General features: G+C 39.1%; 1 protein-coding gene across 6 annotated transcripts in view; it reads left to right on the forward strand.

The window, feature by feature from the left end:
- htt (huntingtin) overlaps positions 1–16,026 on the forward strand; it is a 57,032-nt gene extending 41,006 nt beyond the window's left edge. For 4 of the 6 annotated variants that reach the window (XM_082164803.1, XM_082164806.1, XM_082164804.1 and 1 more), the window contains 23 exons: positions 1,253–1,329; positions 1,437–1,575; positions 1,658–1,780; positions 1,866–2,076; positions 2,802–2,947; positions 3,999–4,176; positions 4,936–5,025; positions 5,099–5,283; positions 5,371–5,497; positions 6,266–6,369; positions 6,465–6,619; positions 6,694–6,833; positions 6,929–7,011; positions 7,439–7,569; positions 7,665–7,797; positions 8,026–8,181; positions 8,271–8,461; positions 9,871–9,985; positions 12,527–12,758; positions 13,060–13,165; positions 13,257–13,419; positions 14,053–14,213; positions 14,345–16,026. In XM_082164803.1, coding sequence (XP_082020929.1) covers positions 1,253–1,329; positions 1,437–1,575; positions 1,658–1,780; positions 1,866–2,076; positions 2,802–2,947; positions 3,999–4,176; positions 4,936–5,025; positions 5,099–5,283; positions 5,371–5,497; positions 6,266–6,369; positions 6,465–6,619; positions 6,694–6,833; positions 6,929–7,011; positions 7,439–7,569; positions 7,665–7,797; positions 8,026–8,181; positions 8,271–8,461; positions 9,871–9,985; positions 12,527–12,758; positions 13,060–13,165; positions 13,257–13,419; positions 14,053–14,213; positions 14,345–14,558 — 3,360 coding nt within the window. In that variant the 3' untranslated portion in view covers positions 14,559–16,026. The remainder of the gene's footprint in view (positions 1–1,252; positions 1,330–1,436; positions 1,576–1,657; positions 1,781–1,865; positions 2,077–2,801; positions 2,948–3,998; positions 4,177–4,935; positions 5,026–5,098; positions 5,284–5,370; positions 5,498–6,265; positions 6,370–6,464; positions 6,620–6,693; positions 6,834–6,928; positions 7,012–7,438; positions 7,570–7,664; positions 7,798–8,025; positions 8,182–8,270; positions 8,462–9,870; positions 9,986–12,526; positions 12,759–13,059; positions 13,166–13,256; positions 13,420–14,052; positions 14,214–14,344) is intronic. The other 2 variants (XM_082164805.1, XM_082164808.1) reach the window with 1 other exon arrangement.
- The last annotated feature ends 373 nt before the right edge of the window (positions 16,027–16,399 follow it).

Genomic DNA, 16,399 nt, shown 5'->3' on the forward strand with positions numbered 1-16,399 from the left:
CGTCTGCGCTACCGGAGACGGAAAGGAGGCTGTTTACATTTGGTTGTAGTCTTTTAGGTCTTTTCGCTCGGTTCTCTGTCTCTCAGAAGGCTAGCGTGAGCAGAGCAACGGAAGTTGCGGAAGAGCGGAAGTTTATACGCGGTTGTGAGGTATCTGAAAAAATAGTTCCACTATAGAAAAATAAACGGATTGAAATCATACATTGCGCCGATATATTTGTTTTTAATCATCAACGAACACCACTAACCACTCGGTGAGTTGAACAGTTTTGAAAACGAACGTTAAGGGTTGTTTTAAGGGCATGTTTGTGCATGGCCATAGACTCCCATTCTAAAGCGGTCATGGGCAATTCTAAAATAGTCAAAAAGTCGAGACAGGAACCATTGTCAAAATTTCTTTGTCCACCACTCTTGTTCATCCAAAACAAACTACAAAATAGACTCAAAGTGTTAAATACCGGAATTGTCCTTTAAATAAAATAATGAATAATTCAAATAACTATGTATAATTGTATGATTTTAAAATAATGTAATTAAAAATTAAATTCCAGAATTCCAGAATATCCAATAACTCATTATTACCAATGAATTTACTTGACATTTCTAGTCAATTGTGATTACAATGGTTTAAAGGGTTAGTTCACCAAAAACAATTGTCATCATTTACTCATCCTTATGTTGTTCCAATCCTGTATGACCCTGAAGGGGTGGTGGCGCAATGGATAAGACACATGCCTTTGGCGTGAGAGACCCGGGTTCGAATCCACTGTGAGACACCAATGTGTCCCTGAGCAAGACACTTAACCCCTAGTTGCTCCAGAGGCGTGCGACCTCTGACATATATAGCAATTGTAAGTCGCTTTGTATAAAAGCGTCAGCTAAATGAATAAATGTAAATGTAAATGTATGAATTTCTTTGTTCTGCTGAACACAAAAGATGATATTTTGAAACATATGGGTAATCAGACAGTTGATGGCCCCCATTGACTTCCACAGTATGAAAAAAAAAAAAAAATGCTATGGAAGTCAGTGTTTGGTTACCGACATCCTTCAAAATATCTTCTTTTGTGTTCAAGCAGCAGAAAGAAATTCATACAGGTTTGGAACAACTTGAGGGTGAGTAAATGATGACATCATTTTTGAGTGAAATATCCATTTAAACCATCTTGCGTTTGAGATGATGAAACCACCCCTGATTGAGAACCACTGCACTAAATGATTATTGAGAATTATGTTTTCTCTTCCTACTGTAGAATAGTATCGCTCAGCTACCACTGGAGGAGCTGGACAGGATTCAGCAGTACCTGCAGACCAGTGGCCTTGCACAAAGGTAAGGCAGCTTGCAGTTTCCTGTCTCATCGATCTGTTTGTTTTGTCGCTGTTTATGAAAATCTCCAAATCCTGCTTTTTAAAATGATTGTCTCTCTCTTATGTCAGGCATCAGCGGTTCTTCTCCCTGCTGGACAGGTTCAGAGCCACAGTTGCTGAAGATACCACAAGCCCTGTCGCCCCCATTACCACACACCCACTGGATGGGGACCCGCCCCCTCCCCCTGAAAATGTGGAACCCAATAAGGTATGACTTACAGCGGTGGTTGTAAGCTGAAAACATCTAAGCTAAAACATAACATTATTGCTATTGTGTGTGTGTATTGCAGGAGTGGTATGTTGCTCTGGTGAAATCTCAGTGTTGTTTGAGAGGTGAAGGAGCTCTGTATGAAACTACTGAGTTGCTGACAAAACTTCCCCAATCTGACCTAAACACAATCATGACCTGCAAGGTAAAGGCCAAAAACATGCATATCTCTCTTCTTTTTTTTTTTTTTTACTCAAACAGACACTGATGTTGTATTATTGTATTTGCAGGACTTCAACCTGTGTCTGCTGGCATCATGTCTGAGTGTTGGGGTACAGAGGGTATGTAAGGATCATGGGGTGGTTTTATTTGACACTGCTCAAGAGGTGGCCTTTGAGAGATTGGCTGGTGTCGTAGAGCTCCTCCCCTCGCCTCATCAGCCCCTCCTTCCCTCCGCTAAGACGTGCCCGGACTACTTGCAGAAGCTTAATCAAGTATACGGTGAGTCAAAATCAGAATTAAGCTTATTTTCTGCAAATTAAAGGCCTGTTCACACACAAAAACTTTTCTTTTTTTTTTATATATTTCTTTCAAATTAATATTTTAATGACACAAAAGTGTTGAAAATTATGCAAATGTGTAAATAAAGTTAAGCTATTACACATTGCATTACCATTACCACTCACAGAAAACACAAACTCACGAGGTGCTTGCTTGTAAATGAACACAGCGCCGCGCTTCACTCTGAAACATGTAGCACAACAGAATACTTATTTAAATCACAGCCTTTGATTTGATTATTGCACTAAGCTATATCGCGATCACAAGGGGAAGCCTAACTAACAAACCCCCAGCAATTCCCTCATGAACCCCTGTTTGGGAAACCCTCTGCTAAATGACAAGCGAATCCCCTCCTGTACGTTAGGTGGTGCTGATCAACATACAAATGTCTACGGTACTGTAATCAAGACAAGGGTTATTTTGTTTAGCATTGCTGTGGTTACTGCAAAATTCCCATTCTTCTATTTGTGTTATCTCATGGTTTTGATGGCGGTTTTGTTATTATTCCAACATAGTGAAAATAGTAATAATAAATAACGAGTAGGTATGTCTAAACTTCCGTAGGTGTAAGTACATGGAAATTATCCTTTGTGGCCAATGCTGTAAATGATGGTGAAGTTGTAATGAACACACAGTCATTGCATGTGTTTATGTGTGTGTTGCAGGTGAGCCTGGGTTTTATCAGACAGTGTTGAGTCTGTGTGGCGTGTTGAGTCAGTACCTGCTGTCTCTGTCCAAATTGCCATCCTCACTACACATTCCCAAAGACAGAGAGACACTTATTACCACCTTCAGCACCCTCGCTATAGAGGTAAGACTGATGCATCCTTCCCAAATAAAATGATTTTATAGGGAACATTGACCGATATGGATAATTTGATGGCAGATGCCAATATCTTGGAGAGCAGGATGGCCCATTGCCAATACAAAGTTGATTCAGGCCTATATCGTATCACAATACTTAATTTAAAGATAGTAAATAACACATGGCGCTGCTATGTAAGTTATATTTACTAAACTTGAAATAAATAATTTGAAAATGAATGGAATTCATAAATAACAATAAACAAATATATACATGGATGTCTTCTTATGTAATCCTGTAATAGTATTATTATAATTTTTCTTACAAATAAAGAAATTGTTAAAAACACTGTCCACTAACAGTGCACTCAGTTATCTGGTAAGTCTGTGTACGCTAGGAATAGACAGAGTCAGTAAACTAATGTGGAGCGAGAATGAATCTAGCAAAGTTTTTATTATATTTAATTTAATGTACATTTATTACACTATACTTTTTGTTATATTACCTTGGCATTAAATTACATATTTAAATTAGTGTTTGTAATATAATGGCTGAGGGGGTGACGGCAAATTTGACATCGTTCTCCTGTTCTGACCAACATTATAAATCTACAGCTAATTTTTCCCTCGTTTGTAGAGTCATAGAAAGTCTATCGTAGATTGTTTTTCTTTTGTTATTTGAGCAAATGGGAACGCAAAAATTATATTTGCTGTCATCTCTCGTTCACCACTATAGAAGTTTTCCCAAGTATGATGACTTTCACTTCTGAGAACTCCAGAAATGGGTCCATAGGGCGGTCCATGGGAGCTCCGGGGTGACTGCACTCAGGCGATGCTTTTCTCAATGCCTGCAAAATAAAAGTCCATGCACTGTCAAAATAACATTTGACCCCCCCCTATTGGCTGATAAGTAAAAAAATCAGCTGATATATCGACCTTTGTGATATATTGACATTGATTGAAAGATGATAAAATGGTAATATTTTAGAACGATTTAGCGGCATATCTATAAATACCACTCAGCCACTCAGCTCATGTTTCTCTTTCTGTCTCTGTAGGTGGTGGTTTGGCGTTTGCTGCAGGATCAGCTGCCTCTGAGTGTGGACATGCAGATGAGTCTGTCGTGTCTGTGTCTGGCTCTCCAGCAGCCGGCGGTGTGGACACAGTTTGCCTCTCACTCCTACCTCACACACACCTGCTCAATCATCCAATGTATACAGCTCCTCATCCATGCAGGTTTGTGTTACAAAGCTCTAGGGAACGCAGCCAAAGACTACGATATACAAAGATGGTGCATTCATATTACTTATGAATGGGAGAGAGTGCAATGCGCAATAAGTCTTGACTTCTAAATAAAAGATTGCCAATTGGTAAAACAAATGACAGCGATTCGCCTCTGTCTATTAAACCTCAAATCTCCATTGCCGCTGACCCAGAGAATGCCGTTAAAATAAATAAAACAGTCTTTCATGAACAGTCTTTTCAAGCACACAGTTTCGTTATTTCTGTGTTGTAAATATTCAAATTATCACAGAAGTACTGGGATAAAAATGTATATTTGGGATATAAACACTGATGTCTTCGAAAGTGATCAAAATAGAGCAAATCATCTTTGGAAAGTGACTTGACGCTAGAGAACAGAAGATGGCGACAAGCGTTAAAAAAATTATTGGTCATTGAATCATTCTTTCAAGAGATTTGTTCAAAAAGGCTGATTCATCCAGTAATTATAAAAAAATTTAATAAAATTCATTAAAATGAATTAAATATTTTAAATAGACTGCAGCAATTGACATTTTGTCAAAACCTAAATTACATTTTATTTTGTTTAGTTGTCTGTTCAGAATCGTGGGAAAATCGTGATCTCTATTTGAAACAAAAAAATGGCGAATCTCAATTTATCCATAATTGTGCAGCTCTAACTTAAACCTATAAAAATGCAATTGAAATTGATATTCATTTTGTAATTATGATTATGTTGTGTGTGTTACGCAGTCTCTGTTGGTCCTGGTGACCAACTTCTGAGGCCAGAACGGAAAACTTCAAACACAGAGCAGTCAGAAGACCAGTTGGACTCTGCAGACAGTGAGTCAGTGCACACGTTACACACATCAGTGATGAACACAACAACAAGCGTTAATGATTCTGTAATTTTCAGACCAGCGTGAATGGCGGTGTTGTGAGATCATGGCTGAGCTGGTTGAAGGTCTACAGAGTGTGTTGGCTCTGGGTCACCATAGAAACAAGAACATCCCAGCATTCCTTACGCCCACCCTACAGAACATCATCATCAGCCTGGCCAGGCTTCCCCTTGTGAACAGCTACACCCGAATCCCACCCCTGGTGAGAGAGTGATTGAGTGTGTATTCATACATTGTGTGCAAGTGTGTTTAAAACTGTATGAAAATATTCATGTGTTTGAATGAACAGGTCTGGAAGCTGGGCTGGTCCCCCAGGCCAAGTGGAGATTTTGGCACAGCATTGCCAGAGATCCCTGTGGAGTTCCTGCAGGAGAAAGATGTCTTCAGAGAGTTCCTCTACCGCATTAACACTCTGGGTATGACATGAGAGACTCATTTCAGAGTTGTTTGTCTATTTAAATGGGATTTTGAGTTACATTACAGAATTGGGGAAGCAGATGCAGAGGAAAAATTTAATATATACATTACCGGTCAAAAGATTGGAAACATTATTATTTTTAATGTTTAAAAAAAAAGTATCTTATGCTCATCACGCCTGCATTTACTTGATCAAAAATACAGAAAACAAAACCGTAATATTGTGAAATATTATTACAATTTAAAACAAAAAAAATTCTATTTGAATATACTTGAAAAAATAATTTATTTCTCTGATGCAAAGCTGAATTTTCATCAGCCAATACTCCAGTCTTCAGTGTCACATGATCCTTCAGAAATCATTCTAATATGCTGATTTATTGTCAATGTTGGAAACAGTAGTGCTGCTTAAATATTTTTTTATAACTTTTTTCAGGATTCTTTTATGATAAAAAGTTTTAAAAAAGAGCAGCATTTATTATTATTATATACACACACATGTGACGTGTGTGTGTGTGTGTATGTATATATATATATATATATATATATAGTTATGAAACTCTTAGAAATTCATATAGCAATTAATATGAAATATGAAATTAGTTGGCTAGGTGTTTCCTTCAGTTTTTTAACGAAAGTTAGATGAAAATTATGCTTTATGATCTATTACTGTGTGTTGACATCAGGCAAACCTCATGTATAGTCCAGTCTTTTGTATAGTACGTGATTATTGAACCGCTTGATCTGCTCTTGTGGTCTCCTTGCAGGCTGGAGTAGCCGGACACAGTTTGAGGAGACGTGGGCCACTCTTTTGGGGGTGCTGGTCACTCAGCCAATCACGATGGACCAAGAGGAGGAAACCCAACAAGAGGTAAGTCATTTAAATTTAGCTAAAAAGACTGGAAGCACTCGTCCAGGTTTGGGAGACTGTGTGTGACAGATGAGACGTGTCTGTTTGTGGCGCAGGAGGATCTGGAGAGGACTCAGATAAATGTACTGGCGGTTCAGGCCATCACCTCTCTAGTGCTGAGTGCCATGACTCTGCCCACAGCAGGAAATCCAGCCGTTAGCTGCCTTGAACAGCAACCCCGCAACAAAATCCTTAAAGCTCTGGACACCAGGTATGTACACATTTATTATATCGTACTTGTTCTTCTAGGTTTAGAAGTGGATAAGAAGTTTGGGTGTTTTGCAGGTTTGGTCGTAAGTTGAGTGTGATTAGAGGTATGGTTGAGCGTGAGATTCAGGCCATGGTGTCAAAGAGAGACAACATTGCCACACACTTCCCCTATCAAGCCTGGGACCCTGTGCCCTCTTTATCATCTTCAACGGCAGGTAAGTGGTCAGCTAAAGATCCTGTTGAGATGCAAAATTTTTTAGTTTTTTTGTATTCATGACGTTTGCGTATGCGTGTATATCTGCATATTCAGGCACCCTCATCAGCCATGAGAAACTCCTGCTGCAGATTAACACCGAGAGGGAGATGGGCAACATGGACTACAAACTTGGTCAAGTTAGTAAACTGACTACTTTGAAACACTTCACTTCATCATTTAGCATTTATTCAAAGGATAGTTCATAATATGGCCTCTTTAATTATTCCAAACGTTTGAACGTGTATGTGAGGATAATAGCCTAAATTAAATCTGTTCATCATATAACGTGATAGTATCTCTTCAGAAGACTTAGATTAAATCGCTTGATTACTATGTATGATGTCTTTATAATCTTTTAGAAGTATCATAGTTTTGGTTGGGTGGACTTTCGATGAATGAACAGAAATGATAAGAGAATATTGAAAAATATCTTAATTTGAGTTTTTAAAAGAAGAAAGTCTTATGGGTTCAGAAGAACGTGAGCACAGAATTTTCATTTTGTGGGTGAACTTACACTTTAAGGGTTATATCTGCACGTTACTAACAATGTCGACAACAATGCAGGTGTCGATTCACTCAGTGTGGTTGGGTAATAACATCACCCCTCTGAGGGAGGAGGAGTGGGGTGAGGATGAGGAAGATGAGACGGATGCTCCAGCACCTGCCTCACCACCATTATCACCAATCAACTCCAGGTCAGGCTTACGGAGTTACTGGCAAAACAAGCTCCTTAAAACCAGCATCCTCCAGACTTCACACCCTGCATTGTCTTTCCACTTGCCCTTTCCAGGAAGCACCGTGCAGGGGTTGACATCCACTCCTGCTCTCAGTTCCTCCTGGAGCTCTACAGCCAGTGGATCCTCCCTGGAAGCCCCAGCAGCAGGAAGACTCCTGTTGTGCTAATCAGTGAGGTTGTCAGATCGGTGAGTGCATGCTTAGATGTTTTCATAGCGATCCATCAGCCTTTTTATGCTATATAGTGCAGGTGTTCTCAATCCTTTTCACTCAATTGACCCCAATTATCCAAGTTAGAATTGTGAATTGCAATTACCTGGTGGAAACAATCTTCCATAAAAAAGCCTTAGACAGTTTGAAAAGTGTTTTAATGATTTATCTTAGGACAATCTATGTTCTCTATGTGTCTCTTTAAGCTGCTGGCAGTGTCTGATCTGTTCACCGAGAGGAATCAGTTTGATATGATGTTCTCCACCCTGACTGAGCTGCAGAAAGTCCATCCACCAGAAGATGAGATCCTCAGCCAGTACCTTGTGCCAGCTATCTGCAAAGCAGCCGCAGTGCTTGGCATGGTGAGTGTGTATAGGCACTTCTGATGCACTGGCTATATAAATAAGCAATTACAGCTATTTAACAGTGTGGACTAATGTATCTATGTCAGGATAAAGCCATTGCAGAGCCTATGTGCCGTCTGCTGGAGAGCACCTTGCGCAGCACTCATCTGCCCAGTCGGATCGGTGCTCTTCATGGAGTTCTATACGTGCTGGAGTGCGATCTGCTGGACGATACAGCACGGCAGCTTATCCCTACTGTCAGTGAATACCTGCTCTCTAACCTTAGAGCTATAGCACAGTGAGTACAACTAAAACCTGACACACTTTATGGTCTGACTAACCTTAAACCTTTAACCAAAGGGGCAGTAGTTAGTACAAACTAGATGTTTACATTTTCTGAAGAAAAAATGACTGTGCAAAAGTTGGCACCACAATGCTAGGGTGTCGTAGATGTTTGCCAGGGAGTTGCTATGTGGTTCTCTAAGGTGTTCTAATCACGACATGATTTCTTACTGGTCCAAGTTAAAATAGCCCACTAGTCGATTCAAAGAGTCGATTCCAAACTCATTTGAATTCTTATAACAGTGCAATGAAAAGTATAATTTACACCATTATAATTAATTGATCTTTAATGTCCGAATAAAAATAACTATATTCTTTTATTAGTACACCGTTTACATATTTTAAAGGGCTAGTTCACCCAAAAATGACTCAACCTCACGTCGTTCCAAATCTATAAGACTTTTGGTTATCTTTGAAACACAAATGAATATATTTTTAATGAAACTTAAGATATTTCTGTTCTTCCTTTTAAAAGTCCATTACAGCAAAACTTTGACTCTTCATAAAGTGATCAGAATAAATCCATATGTATCGAGCGGTTTATTCGGTTTATCTCTTCAGAAGACTTTGATTAAAACGTTTGATTAGTTTTCAACGTTCAACGTTTTTATGAACTTTTTCAAGCTTTAAATGTGTGGTGGCATGGCCTTTCAGTGGAGAGAAAATATCATCATTTGTGTTTCGAAGATGAACGAAAGTCATTTTCATTTTTGGGTGAACTAACTGTATAACACATTTTAACATGTTTTTATAAATTGTGCATAATTCCACCAATTGCGGAAAATACTGAAAAAGCCTACAGATGTCTACTAGGCCTTCTAATATCTAGTCATTTTAGCAGACACTTTAATCCCTTCTCAATCCCAATGATGGAGACTCATAGCTCACATTTTGCAAGGACTGAATCAGCAACCTTCCTATTACCAGCTTTGACCTTTAACCCCTCCACCACACCTCTCCCAGCGGCAGGAAAGGGCAGTCCAATCATTAGTGTTACACTAACTCTTAGTGTTTGCCGTTTCATTTAAGAGAATATGCGATGAGAGGTTAATGGTTTGCGTCCTGCATTGAATGAAAGATTTCACACTGTTTGAATCTCTCTTAAGAGGTTATGCCTCATGCAGTCAAAGCTAATGCCAAAGTCTCTGTGGCATGCTGGGAGACTCAATAATAGGTTAGCATAGGCAATCACAACACACTCCCGCACACTGCATGGTCATCAGCTCCTCATTAGCTGTAATGTATGGTGTCTTACTGAGATCTGAGATCCCTCATTAAAGACCAGGGCTAGAATTAGCATCAGATAGCCTCACTGAAAATAGATGAGCGTGTTTAGGCCTAACACTGTTTGTGTGTCTCTCTCAGCTGTGTGAATCTACACAACCAGCAGCATGTGTTGGTGATGTGCGCCGTGGCATTCTACATGATGGAGAACTACCCACTGGATGTAGGGCCTGAGTTCAATGCCGGGATCATTCAGGTGGGAAGAGGCCACAATTTGAAAAAAAGATCATTGGTGTTTTCATATTATTTGATCAGTCTTGATTCTGGACTTCTGTTTTGCTGAAAAATGTACAATACACAATCTTCCAGCCTTGAGTGAAATCATTATGTACATTAAGAATGATTTGGGAGAAATATAATGTAATTTAAAGGAAGACTGTGGGTGGCGTTCTGTGGCACAGCAGGATTTTAAATAGCCTCTGGGCGCCGCTGATGTATAGAAAACTGTGTTCGACGTGGCGTGACACTGTGATTTTCATCCTGTGTGACCCCCTTTAAGATGTTTGGCATACTCTTATTATCATTTCTTAGAAAACAAAAGTATTTAATTAAATCATAGTTCAAACAACATGCAGAAAAAACCTAATTTTCTTAATCTGACATCATAATTTGCCCTTTTTCTGACAAGGCAAGGCAAGCTCAGGTTGTAAAATGTCATGTGGTGTAATTTATTATAGACTGAATGATATTTAAGAAACAACATGAATGCAAAGAGTACATTTATAAAATTTGACATGTTTCAAGCTACAAAGATTTGGTAACACTTTATTTTACAGTGTCCTTGTTACATATGTTACATGTACTTACCATAATAATAAAAACAGTAAATGATGGATAATTACATGCAACTAACCCTCAACCAAATCCTAATCCTACCCTATACCATAGTAAGTACATGTAGTTGCTTAATATTACTCAGTACTTAAATATACAATTACACTGTAACACTAGCCCCGTTTACATGTAGCATTGTATTCCGATTATAACCAGTTTAAAAGTCCAATCAGAATGAAAATGCTCCATGTCGACACCTCAATCAGAATAAAAATGCTCAAACCGATTGAAATTTCAGTCGGATTGAAGGGGGTGGAATAAACCTTTTCATGAACCGATCAAATTAAAGATTACACCATGTAAACGAGCTGATCCGATTACTTTGAGTGAACGTCTTTCTGTGCATGCCTGGTTTTGCGCCAGATAATTCTGTCAGCTAACATAATGCCTTCTGTTTGTGACCAGATGCAAAAAACTATGCACGCTAACCATTACCATAGTAAACATGGTAAATATGAACGCTTAGAAATCAGCGAAATCAGACAAATCAAGAAATTAGACAAATCATATAGGTTATCATAATCCTGATTTATTTTATCTGTCAGTAGCCTACGTCTCGCCTCTTTATACCGGACTATCCTCTTTATCTCTGACTGACAATATAACTGTATCCTTCTGGGAGAGAGTGCTAAAGCTCCTCAGGTAATATTTTTGGTGGCATATTTGTAGAAATGATCATTCTTTCTAAATGTGATGTAAATATGTCCTGTAACTAGGCTACCAAATAAACAGAAACAGACGCGACTGAATAAGTTGCGTGTCCTCTTTCTTTTGTGAAATAGACGTTCACAAACGTCATAAATGGTAAACCACTTTATTTCTGTGTGACTAATGTGCAATTTTGACACAAATTAATTCATTATGATCAATGTGTCGCTTTTTATTGTAAACCTGTGGTAAAACATCGATGCTTGGGTTTTAAATATTCAATTAAACAACAAAAATGCCACCAAACGGTCGCTCTTGTTTTGCGATCACGCTGTTTCCAGTGATTTCTTTCTGATTAGTTTTCTGATAAAACTTCCATTTTGTTGGTGAAATTATGGGTTTGTGTGACGTTGTTCCAGTGAGGCGTGTTTTAAGTGAAGCGCTGTGGAGCTTCTGGCCCGACAGTGGAAACGCAGCAGATTTTGGGCACGGTGCTACTGGCCCGAGGCTATTAGCCTGGCACGGCCGTTTAAAGCCCTGGCTCGCACTGGCCCGACAGTGGAAACGCGGCTAATGCCTACAACTAACGCAACGATTAAGTGATGCACCATCTTGACAGGATTGAAAACGTGGAAAATGATGAGCTTCCAGATCCGGCAGACAAGTGTGCGCATGTCACAAAATGATTTCGATTGAAAGCGTCAGCACATGTAAACACCAGATCGGTTTAGATAACATCCCATGTAAACAGTCAACCGGAATCCGTCAATCAGATCGATCTTAATCAGAATAGCAAAAAAGTGTGCATGTAAACGGGGCTAATGACACCTTAAAATAAAGTGTAACCAAAGATATTTCCTTTTAAAAAAAAATCATGGACACACTTATACTGTATGTCATGGAGTCTTCTCTCAAATTCAAGTCAAGTCAAGTTTATTTGTATAGCGCTTTTCACAATACAGATTGTATCAAAGCAGCTTCACAGTATTAAATTAAAATAATACATCAAAGTTTGTTTCAAGAGGAATTTATTGATTGATAAAATTAAATTAAATATCCCCAAAATATCCCCAACTGAGCAAGCCAAAGGCAACAGTGGCAAGGAACCGAAAAACTCCATCAAGTGACCTAATGGTGTTCAAAATTCAAAATTGCTTTATTGGCGTGACTGTAAATAATACAATATTGCCAAAGCTTGGAATACATCGAATAATAGTCTTCTCTCTCTACTATTGTTTCTCCTTCACATTTCCAGCTGTGCTGTATGATGCTGTCTGCTAGCGAGGAGGCCACACCATCCATCATCTACCACTGCGTCCTGCGGGGTATGGAGCGGTTGCTTCTGTCCGAGCAGCTGTCGCGCATGGACGCGGAGACACTGGTCAAGCTGAGCGTTGACCGTGTGAACATGCCCAGCCCACACCGTGCCATGGCTGCCCTGGGTCTCATGCTCACCTGCATGTACACAGGTGTGGCTGGAGAGGAAGGCAGGACACATTTCAGCTTCATCTTTAATCCTGACCCAACTACTAACACCAACCCCTAAGAACAGACTCACCTTAGATGCTTACCCTACTAACTAAGCACATAGCAGCAGAGTCCTCTGTATGATTTTAAGAAAGTGTCTTATGCGAGAGGTTTAATTTTGTTCTTGTAAAACTAAGTGAAAATTCTATATAAGATTTAACATTTATGATGTTTAGTCAAGATGTAGTAACCTAGTTTTATCTGAATTGGATCCATTACGGAACTGTTCTTCATACTGATGTCCATACATTTACATTACAGGGAAGGAGAAGGGAAGTCCTGGCCGCCCTGCTGATGCTGACCCAACAGCTCCTGACAGCGAGTCAGTCATTGTCGCAATGGAGCGTGTATCTGTTCTGTTTGACAGGTACATATGTCTGTTTTTGAAGAAACTGAATGCAAAAGGCTTTATTTTTTTTTTTTTTTACTAATTTGTCTGTGGAAAATTCTTGCCGCAGGATTCGTAAAGGCTTTCCGAGTGAGGCACGAGTGGTAGCCCGGATCCTTCCTCAGTTCCTGGATGACTTTTTCCCACTGCAAGACGTCATGAACAAAGTCATCGGGGAGTTCCTGTCCAATCAGCAGCCTTACCCACAATTCATGGCTACAGTGGTGTACAAGGCAAGTGCCACTTTTTTTGATATCTTCTATTATGCTTTGGATACTCTGTGATCTTAAATGTTTAACTCTTAAGATTCATTCACATTAGGGTGAAATTTTGCAGGTAAAATAGGTCAGTTGTCTATTGTCAATAATATAGCGATATATGATGCACAGCTTACACAGGAGCTACTTTCAAACTAAGCGGCTTTCAGTTGGTCAACACGTAAAATCTGCTTGGGGAAAATGTTTGCCTTCACTCAAGATACCTTTTGAAATAACTTGATTTCGCCAGCAAAAAAAGACTGAACAATGGTAAATGTGTCTGCACCTTTAGTTTTAGAATTCTTTCATAATTCACTCATTCTCATGTTGTTCCAAACCTGTATGATTTTCTTTCCTCTTTGGAACATAAAAGATGATATTTAGAAAAAAAATTATGTAAACATGTTTTGTGCATACAATGAAATCAATGGGGTCCAGTGTTGATTTTGACCCGTATACTTTCATTGTATTGACAAAAACTGTTAAAGCATTCTTTGTGAGCTATCCTTACTTTAATATGGTCATTTAAAGTGGAAATCAGTTTACTAAATAATGTAAACTTGACTGACTGCTTCATTTCCACTTTAATGCATGTATTTCTTGTAACAGGTATTTCAAACACTTCACGCAACTGGGCAGTCCTCCATGGTCCGTGATTGGGTGCTACTCTCGCTGTCGAACTTCACACAGAGAACACCTGTCGCCATGGCAATGTGGAGCCTTTCCTGTTTCTTTGTCAGTGCCTCGACCAGCCAGTGGATCTCTGCCCTGTATCCTTAAATGCATATTGGTGCACCCCTTGTACTAGTAACATCACACTTCCTGTTTCTTGCTTTCCTTTCCTTTTCTTTTCTTTTCCTCTTCATCCTTGTTTTCCTTAACTTCTCCCCTTCCCCTTTAGCCTCCCTCATGTCATCAGTCGCATGGGGAAGTCTGACACAGTGGACATTAGCCTCTTTTGTCTGGTCGCAATGGATTTCTACCGACACCAGATCGATGAGGAGTTGGACCGCAGGGCCTTCCAGTCTGTCTTTGAGATGGTGGCTTCACCTGGCAGTCCGTATTACCAACTACTGTGCTGTTTGCAGAGCATTCACCAAGACACGTCACTATAATACAGACCATATGATACCAAACAATAATGTGTAACAATACATGTATATGAATAACAATAATGTATCTACAATGCAAATTAGGCATCAAAAAATGGTAATATAATATCAGAGCAGAAGACATCACATTTATAAGAACGTTACACACCAGGATGCATGTATGGCAACAATGTGTGGGATGGGATTGGCTGCTATGATACTGTCCGTGATAACCAGTGGACATTAATACAAATAGTTCATTGTTATTAGAGACAGTGGAACCAATCCAAGCAAGACTGCACATCCACTGAAGTATGTGGCCACAATGCACCAGAACATCAGTAATCTGTAATTAAAAAAAGAATAGTTGTACTACCATCACAATATTTGCCTGGTGTCACGGTATGTCACTTAACATCTCAAAAGTCAATATGGATGCAGGCTTGTCTTCTCCATATTTTGTATGCATCAATGCTCTTTATCTGGTTTCAGAGAAGCAAAACTGTGAGGCTGATCACAAAAGTTTTTTGGTAATGCAGTCAAAACTGACGATGCGTCTCAATCATTAGAAACGTAATAATCGAAGAGAATTTTCAGCTATAAACAAACTGACGGAAGAACATATTGTATTGAATGTTCTTACAGACATCATGCAAACTGTTAAAATATCTCCTGCACTTCCAGAATTCAACCGATCCAAGATTAGATCTTTTAGTCCGCAGACGTCCCAAGATGCGTATCGTCCAACCTGGCTAAAATCAGTACATCCGGGTATTTTCTACGATGCCCGTCTCTACCCTCTTCTCCAGCTGTCCGTACGCTCCTGCTCCCTTAGAAATGAAAGACAGTCTTTCATACACCCACAACTCCCTCAGTTTAAAATCATTCCTTTTGCATGGGCAATGCATTGCTTTGCTCTGTGTTTGCTGGCACTTGAAGCGAAAATGAATTGTAAATCGAATTTGTATATCCCCTCTAATGTGGAAGACGTTGCATAAGACTATTGGTATGATACGATTTTTTGTGTATTTAAATGTAAAATGTGTTTGACTTACTGAGTAAGAGGGGTGAATTGCCTGAAACAAAGTTTATTTTTCTTCAAAAAATTTAGCTGTCTATATTTGTTGTTTTTAAGATGGAGAAAAAAACAAAAACATCACAAATGTGAATCACTGAGATCCTTTTGTATGGGCAGGGCTTGAAATAGCCATAGCAGTTACTGTAGAGAGGTTTTTAGATGAGGGTTTCTGCATATGAAAATTACAGCTCAAATCTACATACTGTGTCCCTTGCAACACATCTGCAGTTATTTGTTCAATTTCTTTTAAAAGCTCAGGACGTAAGATATGATTATTGATCTAGTGTAATGACTGGAAGTATGTATTTTAATCTATAGAGTGTTTACATTAATGTACAATTTGTGTAATAGAAATAATATTTGTGATTAAACGAATAAATTGTGGTGCATGACAACACCCATCGGTGGACATGAGATGGTGTCAAGTGAAAGGTCATTGTAACCGAATATGCACAATAACCCAGTCTTCACTGTAAATATAAGCCTAGTTGACCAGCTGAACATGCCTTGTATATTAACTTAAAGCATGCTTTAGTTTGCTTTCAATGTTGACTCAATATTTTATGTCACATCCGAAAGGGGGGACTTTTGATTGTTAGTCGACTCAGTCTACATGGACATCGCATGATCGTATCTACCAACGACATAAGAATTTGGCAAATTCACACAACTTATGGCATGTTTGCTACCATGGAGACAGACAGACGGTCATGTCCATTAGATATCTGTTTATTCTGATTCAATAAGATGTTTGCTTTGACTTAGTGAAGCCGAATATGTAAATAGC

Source organism: Leuciscus leuciscus (genome assembly GCF_965113295.1).
Source record: "Leuciscus leuciscus genome assembly, chromosome: 3".
Lineage (NCBI taxonomy): Eukaryota > Metazoa > Chordata > Actinopteri > Cypriniformes > Leuciscidae > Leuciscus > Leuciscus leuciscus.